We start from the raw sequence: 22,269 nt of genomic DNA, 5'->3' as shown, positions 1-22,269 counted from the left end.
CTGGATTATGTCCCGGAGTTGGAAATTAAAGTGATCACACTATTATCTCCATTACACAGCTAGAAATACTGAATTTTGTATGCATGAGTCTTAGGTAAGACCTAATTCTCCTTCACTTATTGCAGTTTGCTACAATTATGTGGACAGTAGTTAACAATGCTTCATTTGTGAAGAGCAGAAGGAAATATTTCCCCTATTCATAATGAAAAAGAAGCAGTTTTCAAAAAATGCTTTATTTAACTTGATTTCTTCTGAAGTGTGAGATTCAGAGCAGCATAATAGCAAGACAGAGTTTCTAACTCTCCTCTCCTTCCCCTAAAACTTTAGATACCTAAAATGAAAAAGTATAGCATTTCTCACTAAGGAATAAAAGAAATTAACCAACATTTCCAGAAACTTCACTTTAGAATATTTTTTCCACAGATCCAGTAAAACCCTACTTGTGAGACACTAACTCACTGTGATTACATCTCACCTAATTAGACCTCCAGGCTTCTAACCTCCTTTAAATAAGCAGTCACAGCAATATGTGCTGTTTTCAATGGCTCTGCAGAAGTCACCAGCAAGGAGATTTCAGTGCTCCAGCTGCTTGAATTCCCTTCCCAAAGGCCACGAGTGACTCACCAGGGTACCTGACCTGAGACCCAACCAACACAACTTCCAAGCTTCTGATCCTGTGCTTCAAAGACACCTAACAGATGCTGAAGGCTCAGTTCAGTTACCTAACTGCAACATGAAGCATCCCCTGCATGGCCTGCTGGGTATCCACAGGGACTGCCAGACAAAAAAAACTCTCATGCACTACTGGAGCAGCAGGTAGAGAATAGGGTAAATCACAGAATCATGGAATCACTTTGGTTCAAAAAGACTCCTTAGGTGATTGAGCACAACCATTATCCCAGCATTGCCAAGTCCATCACTAAACCACATCTCTAAGTGCCACATCTACACCTCTTTTCAAAACCTCCACGGATGGTGATCCAACCACTTCCCCAGGCAGTCTTTCCAATAGTTAGCATCCCTTCTGGAGAATAAATGCGTCCTAATATCCAACCTAAAACTTTCCTGGTTTTTAGGGGACAATGCCGGGGACATTTTCTCTTGCCTTATAGCTAGTTACTAGGGAGGAAGTGGAGGGCACCTCAAGTGGCATTAAGTCCTGTATGTTTAGCTAAATGAACTGAACTCTTGGCCTTTGACGAGGATGCGAGTGGAAAAAACATCCCAAACCATAAAAGAAAAAAAGCACAACAGTAGCTCTTTATGTCAGCTAGTGCAAAAAAAAGAAGGGGTAAGACTGTGACAAAATAACGCTTATATACATTTAGCTAGACCAATTTTTCCTATTCTGAGAGCACATTCAGGATTCATCCACATACATGGCTTCTCCAAATCCTATTATTTCTCTCTGTCTTCTCTTCAGGCTGTTTCCCTTCTCCTCAGTAGGAATTTAAAGGAGAATCTCTCTGGTGTGAAAACACATTCCCATGTTTTACTCTCCAGTGAGGATATGATCATGCCTTTGAATTATCCATTAGCAAGTCTCCTCCTAATCACCTTCCTCAGGCAAGAAATGTCCTCTCTGGGCTTTGTACCCGCCTGCCTGGAGTTCAGATGTAGCAAACAGGTTTATTCTCCCAGTTAGTAACCACCTCTGCCCAAAAGGGCTTCATTTGATTCAATGATCATAGAAAATGTAACAGTCTTTGTAATTAGCCCAGGATCAGGAACAAGAGGTTTTGCTGGGAGTTTCTCAATATGGAGGTGAAGGAAAACAGAGAAGGCAGCTGTCTCTCACATTAAAAAAAAAAAAAAAATCTCACAGTCTGACCCACAAATACATCAAGTCTCCAGTATCAAATCTTAATTGTTCACGGCCAAATTTCCAAAACTGTTATCACATTTCATGAAGTAAGTTAGTCTCATTATAAATGTCAACTACAGATTGTATTCTGTGCACATGTATATATATGTGACTATCCAGTTCCCTACTAAATGTCATTCATCCATTTTTAGAAACACTTATATTCAAAATTATTCAGATTTTTATAAGTGCCTCAGTGACAAGGGAACTTGTACTCTTATGTCAGGTGCCACTGACAATCCTGCATCTCTCATTAGACTGTTTGTTTGGTAATTATATGTGGCAGTAGGCTGGTCTCCTATGAAGAAAGGTTTTCTTCATAGCCCACAAACCAGACTGAAGTAGAGGGGCTTTGGTGCAGAGAAGTGAGATTAAAAAAAACCAAAAAAAAAAATCATCTATTTGAAAACATTTTTCCCAAGCCTTAAATGAAAGATAAATGCAAACCATAGTCCATCTGTGCATGCAGAACCTTTTAAAGCATTTGTTCTGTTCTTTATATATTGCCTTTGCAAATAATTAAGAGAGACGGCTAAATGTGGCAATATGTTTATTACCAAAAAGATTGGGGTTTTCCCCCCACAATTTTACATGTTATATACTATATACTCCCTAGCCAGGAAGATTTTTTTGTTCTGTGTTTACAAGTCTATCATCATGGCAACCTGCTCCACAACTAGAGTTCCTACATGTTGTAGTCATAAAAATAATCAAGATTCCTGACAAGACAGCCCACTAAAAGCCAATTTAGTTTGCATTGAAGTCAACAGCATTCAATAGCTACCTCAGTAGGAAAAGAATCTCATCCCAAGTTATGAAAAATGCCTGCCATGAAAATATACCACTTTGTTCAGACACAAAATTCAAGTAAAGACTCTCTTCTCTAAAGGCAAACTTAGAGCTGCACTCAGAACACAGAGCAATGGTCTCAGCATGGAGCCAGAAAGATTTAGAAGCTGTAGAAAATATTTCAAGTTCATTAAATACCCCTAGGATGCAATAGCACAGTGCAAGCCATGAAAATAAATGTTGACACAAAGAAAGCTAGTTTTACATAATTACTATTAATTGTGAAGTTCCTCCTGGGCAGCAAAGGATAACAACTATAACACCAGGAAAAACGTAATTACTTCGATTCAGCATCCCAGCAGTACATCCAGAACCTAAAAACTCAAACCAAACCAAGAACAAACCAACACTACAACCACCTGAACACAACTACTTGAAAGAGTTCTTTATTATATTTTAGATCGTTAGCCTGCTAAGTCCTTCAAAAGTTGGCCTTTATGCCTCATACTTTTTTAACATATAGGGTGAATACTCATCACTAATTTCTATACTGGCTTCAATGAATTTATTTGCTCACCTCTTTGGTTTTTTTCACTAATTATGCACCATTTTCCAAATCAGGACAGACAGAACTTTCAAGCACATTTTTTTTTTTGTTACAGAATTACCTATAAAAAGATTTCTTAATATATTACTAAATGTTTTGCTTATGATCGTACAGTCTTCAGCGTTTTGGCTCTCCATCCTATTTCTTCAAATTTCTTGAGATACTCAGTCACAAAATTAAACACCACCAACAAAAACAAAAAATAGTTTACACTCAGTGAAGCCTCCTCAAAAATTAGGCAGCTCTAGCCCAACAACAAACCTGCTATTTCACAACACCAATGGGGTAACCTATTGGTGCTTGCTCCTTACATGTAACACCACTGGACAGTGGTCTCAAATCAACCATCAGTTTATTATCCTATAGTAAAACCGTCATACCTTTCCTCTCTGAATTTCCCACGGAGAGCTCCACACAACACTGATTCTTCTCCTTCTTTTTTTCTGCATAACCACCTGACTCTTCTTCCCCACAGCACAGGCAGCAAACTCCAACTCACTCTTAACCACCTAACCCATTCTTTTATAACACTCATCCTTTTTGGACACAGCTGTGACCTATTAGGGGCAAGGCTGTTTCCACTCTGGTAATTGGTACAGCTGAAACTCATCGGGGTGAGGCTGCTTGGAATCCATTCTCCTATAGTAACCAATCTCAAAAGTCAAGAAATGCGAACTAATTTTTTTTTTTTACTCATAACGTGAAAATTCTGTCTAAAACCTGAGGGTTCGTTCCTGGTAAATTGCTTCTTCTGCTCTGAGAAGATGTACTTTACAGTTGTTGACACCAGCTCACTAGGACAAATCTCCTCAACTGGAAGTCAGCAGTTATAACTAAAATACATGGAGTTGAACATGTCAAACTACAGAAAACATCACTGTTTCCAGTTTAGCTTTGCTTATATAGAGTATTTGATAGTGTAATTCTGAAGGAGGAAATGGTTATATTCTTTATTTAAAAGCAACTGAAAACCAGAAATAGGAATAGGCATTAACCAACTCGCAATGCCTCATCAAGCAATGCACCTTAAAGATAAAGTCTTGTCAGGCCAGCACTTTAACTGTTCTGCCAGACAGCTTCTTAACACAGCACATAAAGCTTTGTTCCTCTTGAAATAATTTCTGGAACATACACTCTAACCAATATTTTAATACAGTTAGTAAATTTGTGTCTTCAAGCTGTGTTATTTGTACTCTGTTCTCTTCCTCTGCAAGCTCTGTATGAGGGATGGTTAGAACATATGGAGCAGGAAGCCTGACAAATTGCAAAGTCAAAAGCACCTGGGTAACTCGTTAGCACTGTCAGAGTTCTAGTCAAATTTTGCTATTTCATTTTTAGCAGATTTTCTAGTGATTGTTCCTGAAAGAATGAAATACAGAAGGTACACATCAAAGAAGGGAGAAGTTCACTGTTTGTTGCTTATAAAATTAACAAACAGAAAAATACATTAACTGTACCAGGGAAGTGGTTAAGACACCATTCCTGGAGGTATTTAAAATATGTGTAGATGTGGTGCTTAGGGACATGGTTTAGCAGTGGACTTGGCAGCATGGGGTTAATGGTTGGACTCCATGATATTAAAGGTAATTTCCAAGGGAAATGATTTGATGGTTCGATGAACGCAGCTGCTGGAATGAAAAACCTTTCCAGCTATAGGAAAACAGATATCAGCATGACTAAGCAGACATCATAAATGACCTAACTGTGCTACAACTCGCTGGTGTGTGTACTTGACAGCATTTTGGAGCTTGGGTGGGTTTCCCGTGAAAACCGGGAAACAAACAGGGAACCGTGACTAACCGCTCCCTCTCGTGGTCGCACTGTACAACAGCCGGAGACCGCGGGATTCTCTTGCCGGGAACGGGGATATTTATTAGACTCTCTCTGGAAAGTATATCTTAGAAGATGACAAATAGGCTTAAAAATAGTAGCGCTTAATATCATTCTCGGTTTTTTTTAAAAAAACCCCAATTTTTACTACACAATTAGACGACTATTCATTTATTTTGATATGCCTAAATGTGCCTTAGAAATCTCAGCTGATGAAGTAACATGGCAGCAAGAACAGCCCATAAAGTGAATATATCTAAAGCGACAAAGAATGGGGATGGGAAAACACTGCTTTAACTGGATGCCCTTTTAAAGACACAACACCTGAGTGACAAATCTTTGGCATTGGTTTGGAAAAGACATACTTACCTGCCCTTTCTCCTGATCACTTGGAAGCATCCAATTGAAAGGGAGAGCTGTGTCTTCCCTGCTTTTAGCCCAAGATATTCCAGATGTTAATGAGCCTAGAAAATATCTCAGTTTGGAGAACTGTCATATTCGGGTAAAAAATGAATTTGAAAAAGCGTCAGTAGAGGAAATTAACTCCCTTTACTTGATGCAGCCAAATGAAATGAAAGCTTTAGAGTGCAGACAGGGTCGTAGCAGCTATTAATTGCTTTAATCTTGAGAACAGGTGCAGGTCACAGGAACACAGGAAACTGCAGGAGCAGAGACCTGAGACTAGGATGGGCAGAAGCAGGGAAGAAGACTGCCTATTGCACCTGGCTCTTCCTGGCGTCCATGCACTATCCGAGGAGGAAAAAGAGAAGAGTCTCCCTATCCAGATGTGCACGGCGGAGGGCCGGGGCGGATGGGCTGTGACAAGAACCCTGCGTGTTGCAGGGAAGCCCGCAGCTGCCCTGCCCCTGCCAGCATCGGGACCCCCCTGCTGCCCCGGCAGGCAAACAAACGAGCTGGGAAAGACAGGCACTGGCCGTCGGCTGCCGCGTACAAGGAGCGAGCTGCATCGTGCTCAAACACTTCACTTCGAGCTTTTCTTGAGGTGGGGGGGAAACGCCCACAAAGTGTTACTTGCGCTTAGTGGACAACTTGGAGCAAGCGCCGCTGCGCGGGGCGGACAGCGAGGCTGGCGGGTCCCGAGCTGTGCCCAAACCTCTGCCAGGAGGGGTCCCCGGAGGGCGGGGGGCAGCGGGAGCCCCGCTCCGCTCCATGTGCGCGGGCGGGGGAGGAGGCGTGTCCCCACCCCGCCGTCGCCGCACCGCCCCTCGCTCGCCTGCCAGCCGGCACCGGCACCGGCGGAGCGCAGCGGAGCGGCGCCGGGGCGCGGAGCTCCCCGGCCCCGCCATGCCCGCGGCCGCGCCCCCGCTCCCGCCCCGGCGGGGCCCCGCGGAGGCGTCCGCCCGCCGGTGCTGAGCCGCGCCCGCACCTGCGAGCGGCATCGCCCCGCTCCGCTCCTGCGCGGCCGCTGGGGCGCCCGCGGCGGCGTCTCTCCCGCTGTCCCTCCCCCCCTGCCTCCCTCCCCGCCCGCTGCCCGCCCCGTCGCCGAGCGGGAGCCGCCAGCGGTGCGCGCAGAGCCGGAGCCGGGGCAGCCGCTGCCGCCCGCGCTGCCCCCCGCCTCGGCGCCCTGCCCTGCCCGCCGTTCCCCTCCTCCGTCCCGCCCAAGCCATGAACTTTGGCCGCGGTCCCTCGGTGGTGTTGAACGTCGGGGGCACCCGGTACTCCTTCTCCCGGGAGGTGCTGAAGGATTTCCCGCTGCGCCGGGTGAGCCGCCTGCACGGCTGCCTCTCGGAGCAGGACGTTCTGGAGGTGTGCGACGACTACGACCGGGAGCGGAACGAATACTTCTTCGACAGGCACTCGGAGGCTTTCGGCTTCATCATGCTCTACGTCCGGCACGGCCACCTGCGCTTCGTGCCGCACATGTGCGAGCTCTCCTTCTACAACGAGATGATCTACTGGGGGCTGGAGGGCTCCCACCTCGACTACTGCTGCCAGCGCCGCCTCGACGACCGCATGTCCGAGACGTGCACCTACTACGCGGCGGAGGAGCCGAACGGCGGCCCCGAGGGCAAGGGCCGGCGGCCACCGAGAGCCGAGGGCAGGAAGTGGCTCGAGAGAATGAGAAGGACTTTTGAGGAACCCACATCTTCCGTGGCCGCCCAGGTCCTGGCCACCGTCTCCATTCTCTTCGTCATTGTGTCCATGGTGGTGCTGTGCGCCAGCACCCTGCCCGAGTGGCGGGCGCCGGAGAATCGCAGCATGGAGGAGCAGAGCAGGTACACAGCAGAGTCAGTGAGGGAGCCCTCAGGGTAGGAGGATCCTTTATTTTCCCGCTGTCTGGTCCCCGTGTGTCCCGTCCAGTGTGTCCTTCCTGCCCCTTGTCTGTAGCCTCCGCCGGCGGAGATCGTCTGCACGCCTTGAAGCCCCGACCCTGAGCTGGGGCCGGGGAGGGATGTCGGGGTGTCGGGGCAGTGGCGCTGCTCCGCAGCTCCGGCTCCCGCCGGGCACCCGTGGCCCCGAGCGCAGGGGACGGGCGGGGGACGCCCGGAGCGGCCGCGTTGCAGGCGGGCCGGGGCCGGCGGCAAGCTCGGGTCCGGGAAGGCTGGCAGCGGAGCGGGGCCATGGGAATACGGCTCCTTTTCGCAGTGAGGGTGCTTCCCTCCGTGCAGGTTCTTGGAGCTCTTGTTGCCCCCTTTCAGGAGACACGGGACCACACAGAGAACTTCAGACTCTCCGAAAATCAATTTATGCCTTACGATTGTGGAAAAAAAAAGGAAAATAACCCCCCAATACAAGTACTTCTGCCGGAGCAGATGCAGTGCCTGTTACGATTCTGCTCTGGTAAAATCCTGTATGTGGGAACAGCCTTACCCCCTCCTTCTCCCTTTACATCTCAGATTCTCTATGTGGGGAACACAGGAGATGATCAAACTGCACATCGAGCTCTTGCAAATGCATCATTCAAGCACCCCAGTGTATAAATATAACTGATGTTTACATTTCCTTTAAGCATAATAAATATTGCAAAACAGTAGCAGAAAACAGGGCATGATGTGTAAGACTCAATCCTGAGCCTTAACTAGTAAGAAGGAACCCTTTCCCATCTTTTTGTGACCTCAGATTAGGGTTATTGATGCAACTCTTGCACTCACTCTTCTGTTCCCTCTCTCTCTCTCCTTCCTCTTCCCTGTTCCCTAGAGAACAAAATTGAGACCAGTCTGGTAGAATTTCTCCCATATATATGACTGACATATAAAGAAAGAAGTAAACATTTCTGGTATTTGCTAGCTTCTCCCTTTTTTTCTAAACAGACAGGATATTCAACAAAAAGTTTTCAGCTTCTGCTCTTCTAAAAGGGCACTACAGTGAAATTGCAGCCTTGTCATTATGAAATCATCATCTTTTACCATAGAGTTAATTGGAATGTGATATATTATATCTTAGTAGCCAGATTAATTCCTTGGAAAGTATTTTCATAGTTTCCATTAGCCTAATGGAAAACTGCACCTGTATTTCTCATTGTAGTTGAGCCAAAGAATTAATTGTATGAACAAAAAAAAAGCAGATGCAGTGTGAGAAGCTGTTGATTCCTGCTTAGATTCAGATATATTAAAAGAAGGTCCTAAAGGTTCTTCCAGTTCAAAAGCCTTGCTTAAGCTTACCAAGGTTATTTCAAAGAGTAGATGCTGTGGGTGACCTCTTTGTACAGCAGCAAATTGCTGAGATACTCCCAAGAGGCATGGGAAAATAGATGCAACACTACAGTAGCATTAACCACATCGGTCATGTCTTTGCTCACGTCTTCATGGTATGGCAATCAACCACAAATTTTCTCCTACAGAAAGAGTTCAGTTTGCAGAGGAACGTGGCATAGGACGTGCAATTTTTCTTTCATAGTGCCTTTGTCTCCAAGATCCTAATTTTACTCTTCTGAACAATTGCATATTTTATACCAAGTGTTAGAAGGATAAGGTCCTAAATACTTGTAAGGTGCAGTGTGGCTAAACAGTTCCCAGGGCAGTGAAGGCTCCTTTTAGAACCAGAAGGACGACTACCAATGATGGAGTGAGTTTCTTCTGTACCAGCTGTAGTACTCCATGTTATTGTAACAAAAAAATAGAAAAGTTTCTACCAGCTGAAAAGTTTCTACCAATGTCACAGAGGTCTGTCATATATAAGAACTAGTACAGACTGGGTTATCTAACCCATGCACTCTGCACAGGATGCAATACCAATCTGACAGCAAACACATGGAAAACAGACACAAATGCATACCTCTCTGTCCACAGATGACCACCAAGGTGGAGCCACTCCTCTTTTTTGCAAATGCTGCATCATTACTAAAAAGTCTGTTATAGCTGGAAAAGAGCGTGTTAGCTACAGTTGCTTTTAAATGAACTGTCCAGATTAGTTATCACTACTTATATGTGCCATAGGATTGGACCTAGCATGTCCAGTTGTAATCTGACTTTGTCTGTATGTGTTTATGATTACTTTACTTTGTAGTGATTTATTTTCAAAATAGTTGGGTTTGCAAAACCTAAGTAGCTAAGTGGCTTATTTGAAAGCCTGACCACAGAAATCCCATGGAAGTTTCTGGGATTGCATACTCTGGCAATACATGTTCCTCTTAGGTGAGAAGGCTTTTAAAAATCTGTCCACTTGTTTCTGATACATTTACAAGTTCGAAACCAAATTATGTATTTTGTTTACTAAACAACATCCCTCATCAAAATAAAGAAATTCTATCTAATATAGTAGTATAAAAAATTAATTTTTTCCCCAATAGAAATTGTTACATTAATGCTGTACACAAGTGAGTTTTGACTCGCATGGCACTGTAATTACTAGTAGGAAGATTGTACGTTATTCCAAAAATGTATTTTGAGAAATTTTAGGAGTGCAAATTGAATGGACTAATCTAGAAATCCTTAGGCTGTAGATTTGGATGTAGTTGGTTATTCAGCTCAGCATAAGCCATGGAGGTTAGGTGAGAACACCTCAGGAAACCCAGCAACTCTGATATTTTCGATGTCTCACAATAAGCCCCCCCCTTGCCTCAGTGTGTTATGTCAGAAAGGTGCCACATGGATAATTTCTGTGGCTGACTCGCACGGTAACAATTCCCAGAACTGCTTTGGACAGCTGTAGTGAGAGCAGCTGACCAGCAGTGTGTCTCCAGCTTACCTGGACATCATCTCTGCGCTAATTCTGGCATTTACAAAATCAGCCTCTTTAATGAGGTTTGCAGTGAGGGCTACTGGGGCTGCCAGCTAACACCAGCTGTATTTGTTTTCCTTGTATGAACACCCCTTCAGCAGAAGAGGAATTAAATCCACCAAACTTTTTTCCCAGAGTCATTACGTTGTTATGCATTTTCATGGTGACCACGCTCTCAAAGGATGAACAGCCTGTGACTATTTCTGGTCTTTTGGGATAACACCCTTTAGAAGGCAACAGAGAACTCCAGGAGTAAGCTTTATGCAAGGAGAGAGAGATGGGAAATTGGACCTCAGAATTTTACAGATATTACAGACACTAAACTACAATTCCCTGATTGCAGAGGGATTGCCTTTCCCAGGCCTGTTCTCAGGATGAGAGATGAGTTATTAAATTTATTTCATTCTAAGATTTTTTGCTCCATTCCCTGCCTTGGCAAGTTCCACTTATCAGAGCTAAAGATTTGCATTAGATTTGCAGAGTTTAGGAGCAGACAGCAGGAATGCCTTCTGTTGCTTCTGGCAATTTCAAGTCATCTTTGCTGTCCTCTGAACTGTGCCAACAGATGCATACTGTGAGTCTCTGCTCAGGGACCTGTCCATACGCTGATTGGGAGCCTAATCTTCTAGGGAGAGCTTCTCAAGCCTGTAATAGGAAATCATTTGAAGCTGCTTGACTTACTGCCAGCACAGTTCTATGTACCTGCCTTAAAACTATTTTTCTAATGCTGAATACGAGTAGCTTGTTAGCACTAAGAAGAGATGGTTGTCCCCTTTTGACTTAATAATCGTGATGAGGTTTGTACTGAAATAATCACTGACTTATCAAGCCTACATGATTGCTGTGTTCTTAAGCAAAAGCAAAGAATCATAGTAGTTTCTCCAAACAGAATCTCTCATCAAGAGCCAGTGGGCTTTTTTTTTTTTTTAATTTCTGCAAAATATCAGCCTAAAAAATTGCATTTGAATTTTAGACATACAAAAAGAATTATTCCTTTATAGTGGTGAAATTTCAGAACACCTGAATCTTCATGCTCAACATCTCTTCAAAAAAACAGTAAGAATTGCTTTCTTGGACAAGATCTAACTTGAATACCACATTTTTGCTAAGTTAAAACAGTGTGCTGAAGGTAAAGAATGGAACCAAAGACCTAGGTTAAAAATATAGACATGGATTCTTCTATTGAATTTACCAGTTCTTTAAAAAATAGAGGTGAAACAAAGAACAGATGTATGTCACTGCCTGGGCACAGCCAAGCCTTAAACTCACCAGGGCTAGGTGCCAGTCATGTTCAACATATGTGGAAAAGATGCTGAGGATCTCAGGGCTCAAGATGTTTGTATTCAAGTCTCCCCTTTGAGCTGTGAAAGAGATTTGCCCCTTCCTTGGGGAGTGATGGGTCATTAGAGCCTCCCACACAAAGCACTGGAGTTTAATGCATGACAACATATAATTTCTACCAAAGCAGGGCATGGTTTTTAATTCAGGGAAACTAGCTGTTCTGTGGCCTTTACTCCACAGTTTGTAGTGAGAAGGAAGCCCTTGATTTCAAAAGGATTAAAAAACCCCGAACATTTGCTAAAAACACTTAGGAGTCTTCCTGAGCAGGAATTTGATCATTCTAGCTACTGCTTGGACATTTTTCAGGTTTAATGTGCTTTACGTGGAAATAGACTAGCAACAATTTAACAAATCAGTGCTGACAGTCTTTAACCCTGTCATATACTGTCTTGAATAATATCATGTTTTCCTCATGTGTCCTGTTGCTGTGTATGTTTTATTTACAAGCTTAATAGATAATAGTGCCACTAAGGAATATTTTGGCTCGATTTCAACCAACTCACCAGGGGATACTGAAAGTATACGAATTGGAAGCTGAGGCAAAGAATATTCTAAGTTGAAAAAATTCTAAGATGGTTACAGCATAGTTTTTTTTTTTAATAATAACAAACTAAACTTGTTAGTGATGGAAAAAAATGATTTCTGAAATTATTTAACTCATTGTGCATAAAGTAGCTTATTCTGAGAGAAATTATCATATGGAACAGAAAACTGAACAGTGATGGGATTACAGTAGGAATGAGGCTTGCAAAGGCTTGATTTTCCATTTATAGACAAAAGATTCATTAGAGCAATCTTGAAAGACTGCTAAGAACCAAGCGGCTTAAAATTTTGTGAGAAAAACTCTATCATTTGCTTTGGTCTGGGGCAATGAACAGTAAGTTTGAGCAGGAATAGCCTGTAACTGAATAAAAATCAGGACTTAGTATTTTCTGTGATTATTCATAAAATTTGTGGAGAATCTTCAAGGAAATACTTAATGACTTTGTTTTTAATTACCCCTCCTTTTTAGACACCAGCTACTTTAAAACTGAAATACCCAACCAAAAACTGTGATGGAAGTTTATAAAATAGGTACTTTATTTTTACCAAATAAAGTCACTATTTAATTATATAGTTATAGATTTTAATACAGCATTATTCCAAACATAAGTGATAAATGCAGTCTGTCCTGTGAATATGCAGAAAAATTTTAAGAACTGAGTATGAAAAATACAGGTACTTTAGTCTTCTGAGTATATGTCTTTTATTTGGCTTTAACTTCATACTCTGTTAAGTTTTCTTAAGGATTAACTGTTAAAATTCCTTTCCTTATTAGATGTTGTTTCACCACTGATAAGGTTAACTATAAAGATAAGTCACTGCAAGGAGAGGGAGACCTGATCTGAAAGTGGAAATGTAGAATATAGCACTCCAGATTTCCAACATGCCAGAGGTTTCTAGTTTTTCTCACCAAAGAACTCATTTTTGTGTGATTCACCAGACTGCCAAAATCCCTCTACACAGGAGTGACAAGAGAAGAAAAATGAAAAATGTTTCTCTGATGGCTGAAAAGTAGAGGAAGGAAAAAATTAAGGGACACCCTTCTTCATTATCTTCTCCTCAGCCAGGAGGAAGAAGGATGGATGCAAAATGGAGAAGTGGAAGTGCAAGTTAAAATAGAATGGCATTAATGTATCCCCCACTGCCTTGATCTCGCTTTGTCATTTTTGCACCAATGATGGTCCATAGCTCACTTCAAATCTCTTCTATAAGACAATACTTCTTCAGTCCTTCCTACTGAAGTATAACTGATTTACAGTATTTCTTGTCCCAGGAAGTGCCAGAGTAAAACAATGGATTGATTATATTTCATGGATTTTTACTTGTACAACTATTCCCTCAAGTTACATGACCATTGAATCAATGTTGATTCATGAAGAAAATTTCTATTGAATCACATCGATCAGGACCTAACTTCCTTAAATCTCAACCCAGAGATTATCTGTCTAAGGGGTGACAAAATGGAGGAGTCATGTTTCTGACATTATCAAGGCATCAGGAGGAAATACCAAGTGAAAAAGCTTTAAACTGTATAATTGCAAATTTCTTTTTCATTTAAATACTTCATGTCATAGGATACAGACAACACTACCAGAGAAATATAATAAAATGTAAAGAAATAGTCTATTGGAACTGTTGAATATTCCTGGCTGCAACTTTCTATCCAGACACAATTTTTCTTTTAATCATTTCATGAGACCTCAACTAGCCAACATATGAGTACATTCAGACATCATCAGTTTGCCATGATCTTGCTGTTTGATTGTACTGGGGAAATATTAGGTACTTCCTCATAACAAGTAAAAAGGATTTAAGTAAACTTACCCATTAAGCTTTTTTTCTTAATTTTTTTCAAATATAAAGTTTCCAAAAGCTTAATTTTTAAGAGAACACCTAATTGTTACAAGTTGGTTTTGAATTTCAAACGTCTTTCCATCAAAAGGTGCTAACATGAACTAGAGCTCTACAAGCCCGTTATGAACAAAGAGCCACTTGCTTACAGAACTTCCACTGTTATTCAAGAAAAAAGAAAAACATGGTCCAACTTCATGTGACTAAATATTTAAGTAATTGATATATGTTCATTTAAATTTACTGTGGCTAAAGTTACATGTAGTTAAATGTACCTTATGACTTTACATCAAATGCCTATTACTGTTTCTTCCAATTTTAGCTTAAAACTAAAGAGAATTAATGAAAAAATTAACGAAAAATCAATAAAATTTGAGTGTGTAAAACGTCTATGAAAACAGTAGTTTATAGAGTCTATAATTACATCAGTTAGAGAATGATATTATCTTTCTAACAGGCCACCATCTTATTAATAACAATAGATTTCAGAACTGGTAAGAAATTATGCAGATGTGTTAGGGAAGAAAAATTTTAGGTTTGAAATGACAGTTGGATATTCACTTGCAAATCAAAATGTTTCAACAGACACTACCTTGTTAGAGTCCTTGCAGTAGCGAAAAATCTCTGGTTCTATTTTCTGGCAATATTTTCAAATCTCGGATCTCACACCAGTTTGGTTTCAGAGCTGTTGGTAAGAGAAGGCATCAGTGATGGGCTTTTTCTTTGCTCAAACTGTTAGTTAAAAAGATAAATGGAGGAATGAGGGAAGATTAGCTTCCATGTCCTCACATATTAAAAAAGTGAACACAGTCTGAAATCTCAGGGAGATTTGTGACCACATGCACAACAGTTACTAAATCATCTTTGAGCAACATTTTTATCTTCTATTTCTACCTTCCACTGGTGTCAAGTTGAGATATTCTCAAGTCTCATTCAATGCACTGGGACTTGAAAATACTTAAAACATACTGAAATCCCCTTCCAGGATTTCTTCTGCATTTGGCAAGAAAAGGATCTTGCCTATCACCTTAATGTTTGGTTACCTTGACATTTTTTTGCTGCAATGTAGTTTAGGTGGACTTACATTTACAGCAAAAGAGAAAATTCAGTAATGCAGAGCATAGTGGTAAATGGGAGGACACAAGCTTAGTACTTTATGGATGCAATACTGAAAAATAAAATACCATCTATATTTAGTGGCAATACCTATATATGTCTGAATGTAGTTCTAGGTAAGCCTGTGTTTGGGATACAGATCAGATAGACTGGTTTAGGCTGCTTCCTAAAGAACTAATATTCATGTATCATCCAATGCAAATACTTATTTCTGCCTACCCCATCTGCACTTCCATTTTAGTTTAGCAGTCTGGTTCAATACATTGCTGTTCATAACCAGACAGTTCACTGATCTACAACCCTTGGCATTCCCAAGTAGATCAGGCCTCACAGACTTAGGAAAAAAAAAAAATTAAATCCCCCAAAACTCAGTGAACTGGAAAAAAAAAAATCAAACCAAAACAAACCTAGCTGTTCTAGATAAGGTGTACATGGTGTACATTGGCATTGGTGTCCTACCATTTCCTGTAGGGTTCCTGTTTTTGTAGGCATATTTGCCCAGTACTATGACTAGTACCAATCCATAATTCAAAGAAAGTGATCCGTGAGTGAGTTCTTAGCAATTATCAGTTTAAATTCTCACTAGATCCTCAGCTTAATTGCTGAAATCCAGTGCCAGGTGCAGGATAAGGATGGCATGGCTTTCTGTTTGTCGTCTGTGAAAGTCTAAGTGTCACTTTGGTAATATCTGTGAACAAACCAAACATCCCCTGAAGACTTTGCAGAGAGCATAAATGCTGTCCTTTGTTTCTTTTGGCAGGATAATTGAAGCCATCTGCATAGGCTGGTTCACTGCAGAATGCATTGTGAGGTTCATCGTCTCCAAAAACAAGTGTGAGTTTGTCAGAAGACCTCTCAACATCATTGATTTGCTGGCAATTACTCCTTACTACATCTCTGTTCTAATGACAGTTTTCACAGGGGAAAATTCACAGCTTCAGAGGGCTGGAGTCACCTTGAGGGTCTTAAGAATGATGAGAATCTTTTGGGTGATTAAACTGGCCCGTCATTTCATTGGCCTTCAAACACTTGGTCTGACTCTGAAGCGTTGTTACAGAGAGATGGTGATGCTACTTGTCTTTATCTGTGTTGCTATGGCAATTTTCAGTGCACTTTCACAGCTTCTTGAAAATGGGCTGGACTTGGGAACAAAGAATAAGGATTATGCCAGCATTCCTGCTGCTTGTTGGTGGGTGATCATCTCGATGACCACAGTTGGTTACGGTGACATGTGTCCCATCACCGTACCAGGAAGGATTCTTGGAGGAATTTGTGTGGTTAGTGGCATCGTTTTATTAGCCCTGCCAATCACTTTCATTTATCACAGCTTTGTGCAATGCTACCATGAGCTCAAGTTCCGATCTGCTAGGTACAGTAGAAGCCTCTCTGCTGAATTCTTAAATTGACCCAACCTACCTGCATTCTGTTGTACTTGCTTGCTAAGCTTTGTCTTAGAAGAGAATGGTGGAAGGTCCCTTCGTGTGTCCTCCTTGACTGGATGGTCCTGTGGAACAACATTCTCACCAGCCTGGAGAAAGCCTGTCACCATTCAGACAGGAAGGATGTCCATCTACCTTGAGCACCTTGCAAGGAGAGGGAGTGATGTTTCAAATTTGAGAGAACAAAATTAACAAAAGAGGATTCAGAAATCCTCAACCAGACCAGTTTGGTGTTCAGTTTGCCTTCCCACAAAAAAGCAGAACAAAAAATGGGTGTAACACTGAGATCTGTCATTCCTGTAATTACATCCTAAACCATTGTAAGCAATGTGTAGCAGAAGTTTTTCAAAGATTCCAGTATCTAAATGCTTCACAGAGGCATTGGTAGCTTCTTGCCTGAGGTATCTCCACTTTTAACTCAGATAAAACAAATTATATGCTGAAGGAGAATCACTTGTACTTTTGTGCTTTGCAACAAAGTAGAGCTGGTTCTGTGACTCAGGAAAGATGAAGAATATAGGTCTATAGGACAATAAAAACCTTGAGGCCTGATTCTGATCTTTGAGGAAGCACACAAATCTTCTGTAAACCCAGTGAAGTCAGTGGCATTTATCTGAATTTGAGAGTTCACAAGGAAGTGCAAGAAGTAAACCTTCAAATGTTGTAAGCAAGGACTTCTTAGGTCACAATTCATTTCTTCTCTGGAACCAAACTGTAAGTAGAAGCAAGTATTGTATTTTACAAAGATCAGCAGAAGAAATCAGGGATTGATATATATATTTCCTGGGAGGTTAGTGGGGGGAGCTCTCCAAATTTTTTATACATTCAGCTCAATTCCATCCACCTGAAGTTACATACACATAAACATAGATTTTCCCTCCCTGACCTCCTTTCTGCCCCATGTATCTTAAACATAGATATCATAGTGAGTCCTCTTAGGACAAATGGTAAGATTCCATCATTTGAAGTGGCCTGGAGCAAGTACTGGAAAACAAGAGTACCTGCTCTCTGTCAGATGAGACTTCATCTTCTTAAATTCTGCAATCCTTACTGAAGGATATACCTCAATGGAAGTTTTAAAAACAACTGTACAAAGCCCAGAGCATACCAAAGAAAGTAAAATACAGAAGTGTGAGTTGCACTTGGCAAAATGGTGTATTCTCCAATGTTACTAGAAAATGAATCAAGTTAGGTTTTGAAATATTTCTTGTGTAGTACTGCTTAATAGCATTGTTCAATATAATTCTGAAAGGCTGCTACATAGAAATGTGCAGTTAGATACTAAAACAGATTAAGGTACAGCTTTACAAATTTGGGTACCAATAAACATCAACAGGGAGCTTTCATGCTAACATGAAAGTTCAGAGTCATCAGCACAGCTGAAATTTGTGTGCTTGCCTGAAAATACTGCATTTATTCTTACTGTGCTGTAGAAGCATCTTTTATATATGTAATTGTGAAAGGCTTTAGAAGTGAAATGAGTACCACCTAGAAAACACATCCCTGGAATTGCTCACTCCAATAAACCTGCCACATTGATCAGTAACCAGTACATTGAAGGCTCTTCCCTGAGACCTGAAAGAGTCATTATCATTTTATGTGGTCTTAGTCTTAAGTAGTCTTAAAGAATCACATTGCAATCACAATTTTTCTGAAGACCTGGAAAGAATTTTAGTAGCCTTCTTACAGACTAGCTTGACTTTCCCTTCAAGACTCCATTGTTAAGTGCTGTTACAGCCATATCTCTATTTCTTGCCACTGGTGTGTTCAAAGGTTAGCTCTGTAGTTCCCTACACTACTATATTTATGCCTTTTCTATCAAAATCATGTTGCTCAGAAACCTGCTCCAGCATTCCTCAGAGAGGCGAATATGAGATCAGCAAAATTTTCTTTCTTAGGTGAGATTCACAGCTGATGTTAGTTAGGCAAGTTGTGACTTCAGAGACACTTAGATGTTTTACAGCAGTGGAGATGCTGGCTCTGTATTCCTGCATGTATACCTATATATATCCTGCATATATTATATATTATAGTCAGTTGAAATGTTTGGGGTTTTTTATTCCTCACAAAAAATTTCCTCCTTGACAAAATTAAAATTTCAGACTGTAATCCAAACATAGATGTTGAAGAAAATGACATTTTCATCTTCTAATGAAAAGTTATTTTGACAATATCAAAACAATTTCTAAGTAGAAAACGGTTATTTTTTTTTCTATTTTGCTCCAATTTTTAATTTTTTTAAGCTAAAATAAGTTAAAGACCTCGTGTAAGAACTACAGATTTTCATGTGCTGTTTTGAATGCTTGGGAAAAATACTCTTTGTCATAAAACTCCTTAAAACTTACTTTGTCTTTTGCCCATGTATTGTATTTAACCAAACCAATACTCTAAGATCTAACCCTCCTCCACAGAATGCCTAAACCATCATCATGACGACAATAGCTTAAAATCTATACAGAATGTGAATATAAAGTATGTTGAAATCTTGATTTCAAGACAAAATAAAATGTGTTTTAGTACCACCTATAAATCCAATCTTTAGATGCCTGTAGAAAGGAAAAACATAAATTAATGCACATAATAACTTGTGAATACCAATTTGCACCATGAATCATTTTTGCATAAGCAATTAAGGACAGGAAGTTTTCAGCAATCCAGGCTATATATGGTATACAAAATGTTTCATCCTTTATGAAGTGCTTTTCAGTTGAAGAATCCGTTCCCAGTATAAAAACATAAATCTAATGAAAATAACTGTGTAAAGGAATAAGTCTTTGGAGATTATCTTAAGTCATACTATGGTTTTTTGAACGGTTTGTGTTCAATTTTTATATGGAAAAATGTGAACAGAATGACCTAATGGATTTTTTAATTTGAGTTATAATAAAATATTTTCAAACTGGTGTATATAAGCCCACTAAGGAGAGATCCTGCGGTGGGTTTTTTGGTGATTTTCTGTTTATGTTTTTCGTTTATTTGTAGGGGTTTTGGGGTTAGGTTTTTTTCTTTCTCTTTTTATTGTTGTATGGCTATCAGTTGTAGACTTTAGTTTCCTTACAAACCAAGTTGAAATAAAGTAATCTTCATGGTAGCCTTAAACCAGAATTTTATAGGGTAATTAGGATGCCTGACTTCTAGTAATATATGTCATCTTATTTTCAATGGACCAGTGTTTTTTTTTAGTGAAACTTCACAAAATATTAATTATATGTGTAGTCGAAAATAAGCATATTCTTAAACAGTTGAAGCTGTTTTATAAAATTTTATGGAGACCATGTTTTATGCAGACATGGGGTCCAGCACTCTATTTCAAAGTGCAGCATTTCAAAGCCAAAAGCCAAGTGAAGGCAAGATGGCTCGTCTCTAATCATTGCCAGGTTGAACCCTCTACAATGAAAGGCTTCATGGGCAGCTTCTCTTGGAAACATTCACATCTGGAACAAATTAGATGAAATACAAATAGAATAAAACTGGAGAAAAATGAAGACAGCTTGTACAATTGTAATCCAGCATTTTGGTTCATCTAAAATGGAAACCAATGTCAATGAGTTTTGAACTGCCAAGATTAATCATACATTATATACTAGGTTCAAACCCTAGGACTGATTTATTGGGAACTATATATTGGCTGTAATCCTTCAAAGTATTTCCTGTCACTTAAAAGCACTTTATTGTTAATCAAGTCCCTGAAATGTAAAGGGTATTTCCCTTATGAAATTCTATATGAAGCATTATCCCAAATATTACAATGAATGGAACATTATCCTTTTCCTTGATGTAAGGCTTGAAAACAATATTGTCATGATGAGTACCAACCAAAAAAAAATTAATTTGTTTGACTGATGATATTAAACAGTTTTATCAGCATAGGGATGAGCCACATAAAAATGTGACACTAATTCTTATTGTACAGTGGCTTATACTGGTGTGCATAGCAGCAAGTTTGAGAAATATTAAAATCCTGGTAATGTAAGATTCCTATCTTGATACCCATGTATTTAAAAGAAAAAGCACAGCTTTTTCCTATCATGTGTGTAATTCATGCCTGCAAAGGAATTGATCTTCCTATTCCAAAGTAAAATTGAAGTCCTTATGGTTCAAAACACTTGTCCCTTCCCTTCTGGGTAACAACTACAAAAATCTTACCAGATCTGAACGTCTTCCAGGAAGTGGACGCATGCACCAGCCAGCTAAATTCAGCAGCCAAACACCATCAATTTCCAGGGAAGCAACACAACGAACAAGGTCTGTTGTGTTCTGAATTTCATCTCACCTAAGAGGTTCAGGATCACTTGAAGTTTTTACAATTATTATTTCAGATGAGATACTAAGGAGACACTTGCTGGAAAGTTATATAAGCTATGCATAGCAAAAAAGATATTGCTTTATAAAAAAGTTTTCACTGATTTTAAAAACAGGAAACTGGCTCTCATTTTCTGTTATTTGTAAAAGCAAATATGCAGGTCATGATGATAATTAAACTTGCTAAATGAAACAGATCCCTGTTTAAAATACAGAGACTTAATCTGAAAAGTCTTCCAGCTTTGCTAGAGCTATAACAGCTTCCAGTAGCTGAAAAGCTGCCCCAGCCCACACAGAAGAACAACAAAACACTGGTTTCATTATAAAAAAGTGCAACACAAATCAGGGAGTGTGTTTAAGACAACAGACAGGTTAAGCATCAAGCTGCACAGTGAGCAACTAAGACTGACAATCTGCTGACAACAAATGTTAAGAGCCACAGAAGAAGAATATAAATATTTGGTCAAATTAATAAAATACGAATGTTTGCAACTACACATTTTAGAGTCTTCTATTCATTGCAAATGCAAAGGTTTATCATTTCATAGATCCTTAATTTTATATATTGTCTGATTATCTGTAAAGAAAAATGTACTCTACAATTTGAAAAGGTAATAAATGTGGGGGGTTTTATGTGAATACAGAATTAATTAGATAAAATAATGTAATAAAATCTACTGGTCTTGTTGTCATATTTCATGGACTAGTGGTCAAAACACAAATGTTTATAAAATGTGTTCTTTTAAACAAGTGAATTCTATGGCTATTCACATTCATACAGTACCTCTGCAAGACCTTTTTCTTTAACAATTTTTGGCTACTGAGAAGTTTGCCATTTAGAACCCAGGAGTTTTAATCAATATAAAATTTAATTATTTGATCCAGAAGTAAGTCTGAAGCAAAAAAATAAAGTTAAACATCCACAGGCTTATTCTTCAGCAACTGAAGATCTATCATAATTATGGACTGTCAAAAGAAAATGAAAAGTTGCCATGTAACACATATATTATTCCTCAGGTATTATTTTTGAAAATTAATCTGGAAAAATTTGCTTTAAGTTCGCTGAATTTTTTTTATATTAAAAAAAACCCAAACCAACCCCAAACATCAAAACAGAATTCATTCTGGAATGTCAACACAACCAGAAATTTCAGCAGTGCAATCCTTGCATTATTGTGAATGGATCAGAGATATTCTCTTGATGCTTTAAATGCAGCTATTTCAAAGGTACTTTAAAAAAAAATAATTTCACAACTAATATTCTTGTAAAAAAAAAAAATTGAATATTTTAAGAGATCACTGAATTATAAACTATTCTGGTATCAATCCTCTGCATTATTATGAGAATGAACAGACTTTTCATTTGGAAATCATGAGAATTTTAAGTTCTGTTATTTATTAGTTTT

The 22,269-nt window shown here is 39.9% G+C and overlaps 2 protein-coding genes across 3 annotated transcripts in view; one reads left to right on the top strand and one right to left on the bottom strand.

The window, feature by feature from the left end:
• The window catches only part of MTA3 (metastasis associated 1 family member 3), a 242,813-nt gene extending 236,948 nt beyond the window's left edge, over positions 1 to 5,865 (bottom strand). Inside the window, exon 1 of the mRNA XM_088161230.1 lies at positions 5,460 to 5,865. The gene's annotated coding sequence lies outside the window, so the exon portion shown is untranslated. The remainder of the gene's footprint in view (positions 1 to 5,459) is intronic.
• Positions 5,866 to 6,690: 825 nt separating this feature from the next.
• Positions 6,691 to 21,562, top strand: KCNG3 (potassium voltage-gated channel modifier subfamily G member 3). 2 transcript variants are annotated; one of them, XM_014883182.2, is made up of 2 exons: positions 6,691 to 7,327; positions 15,883 to 21,562. In XM_014883182.2, the coding sequence occupies exons 1-2, from the start codon at positions 6,717 to 6,719 to the stop codon at positions 16,526 to 16,528; spliced, it is 1,257 nt and encodes a 418-aa protein (XP_014738668.2). In that variant the 5' UTR covers positions 6,691 to 6,716; the 3' UTR covers positions 16,529 to 21,562. The 2 variants fall into 2 exon arrangements, with proteins under 2 accessions (XP_014738668.2, XP_014738667.2); XM_014883181.2 differs by having other exon boundaries at positions 6,692 to 7,360.
• The last annotated feature ends 707 nt before the right edge of the window (positions 21,563 to 22,269 follow it).

Source organism: Sturnus vulgaris, chromosome 3 (genome assembly GCF_052056855.1).
Source record: "Sturnus vulgaris isolate bStuVul1 chromosome 3, bStuVul1.hap1, whole genome shotgun sequence".
Lineage (NCBI taxonomy): Eukaryota > Metazoa > Chordata > Aves > Passeriformes > Sturnidae > Sturnus > Sturnus vulgaris.
This window is presented reverse-complemented; position numbering and strand designations above follow the sequence as displayed.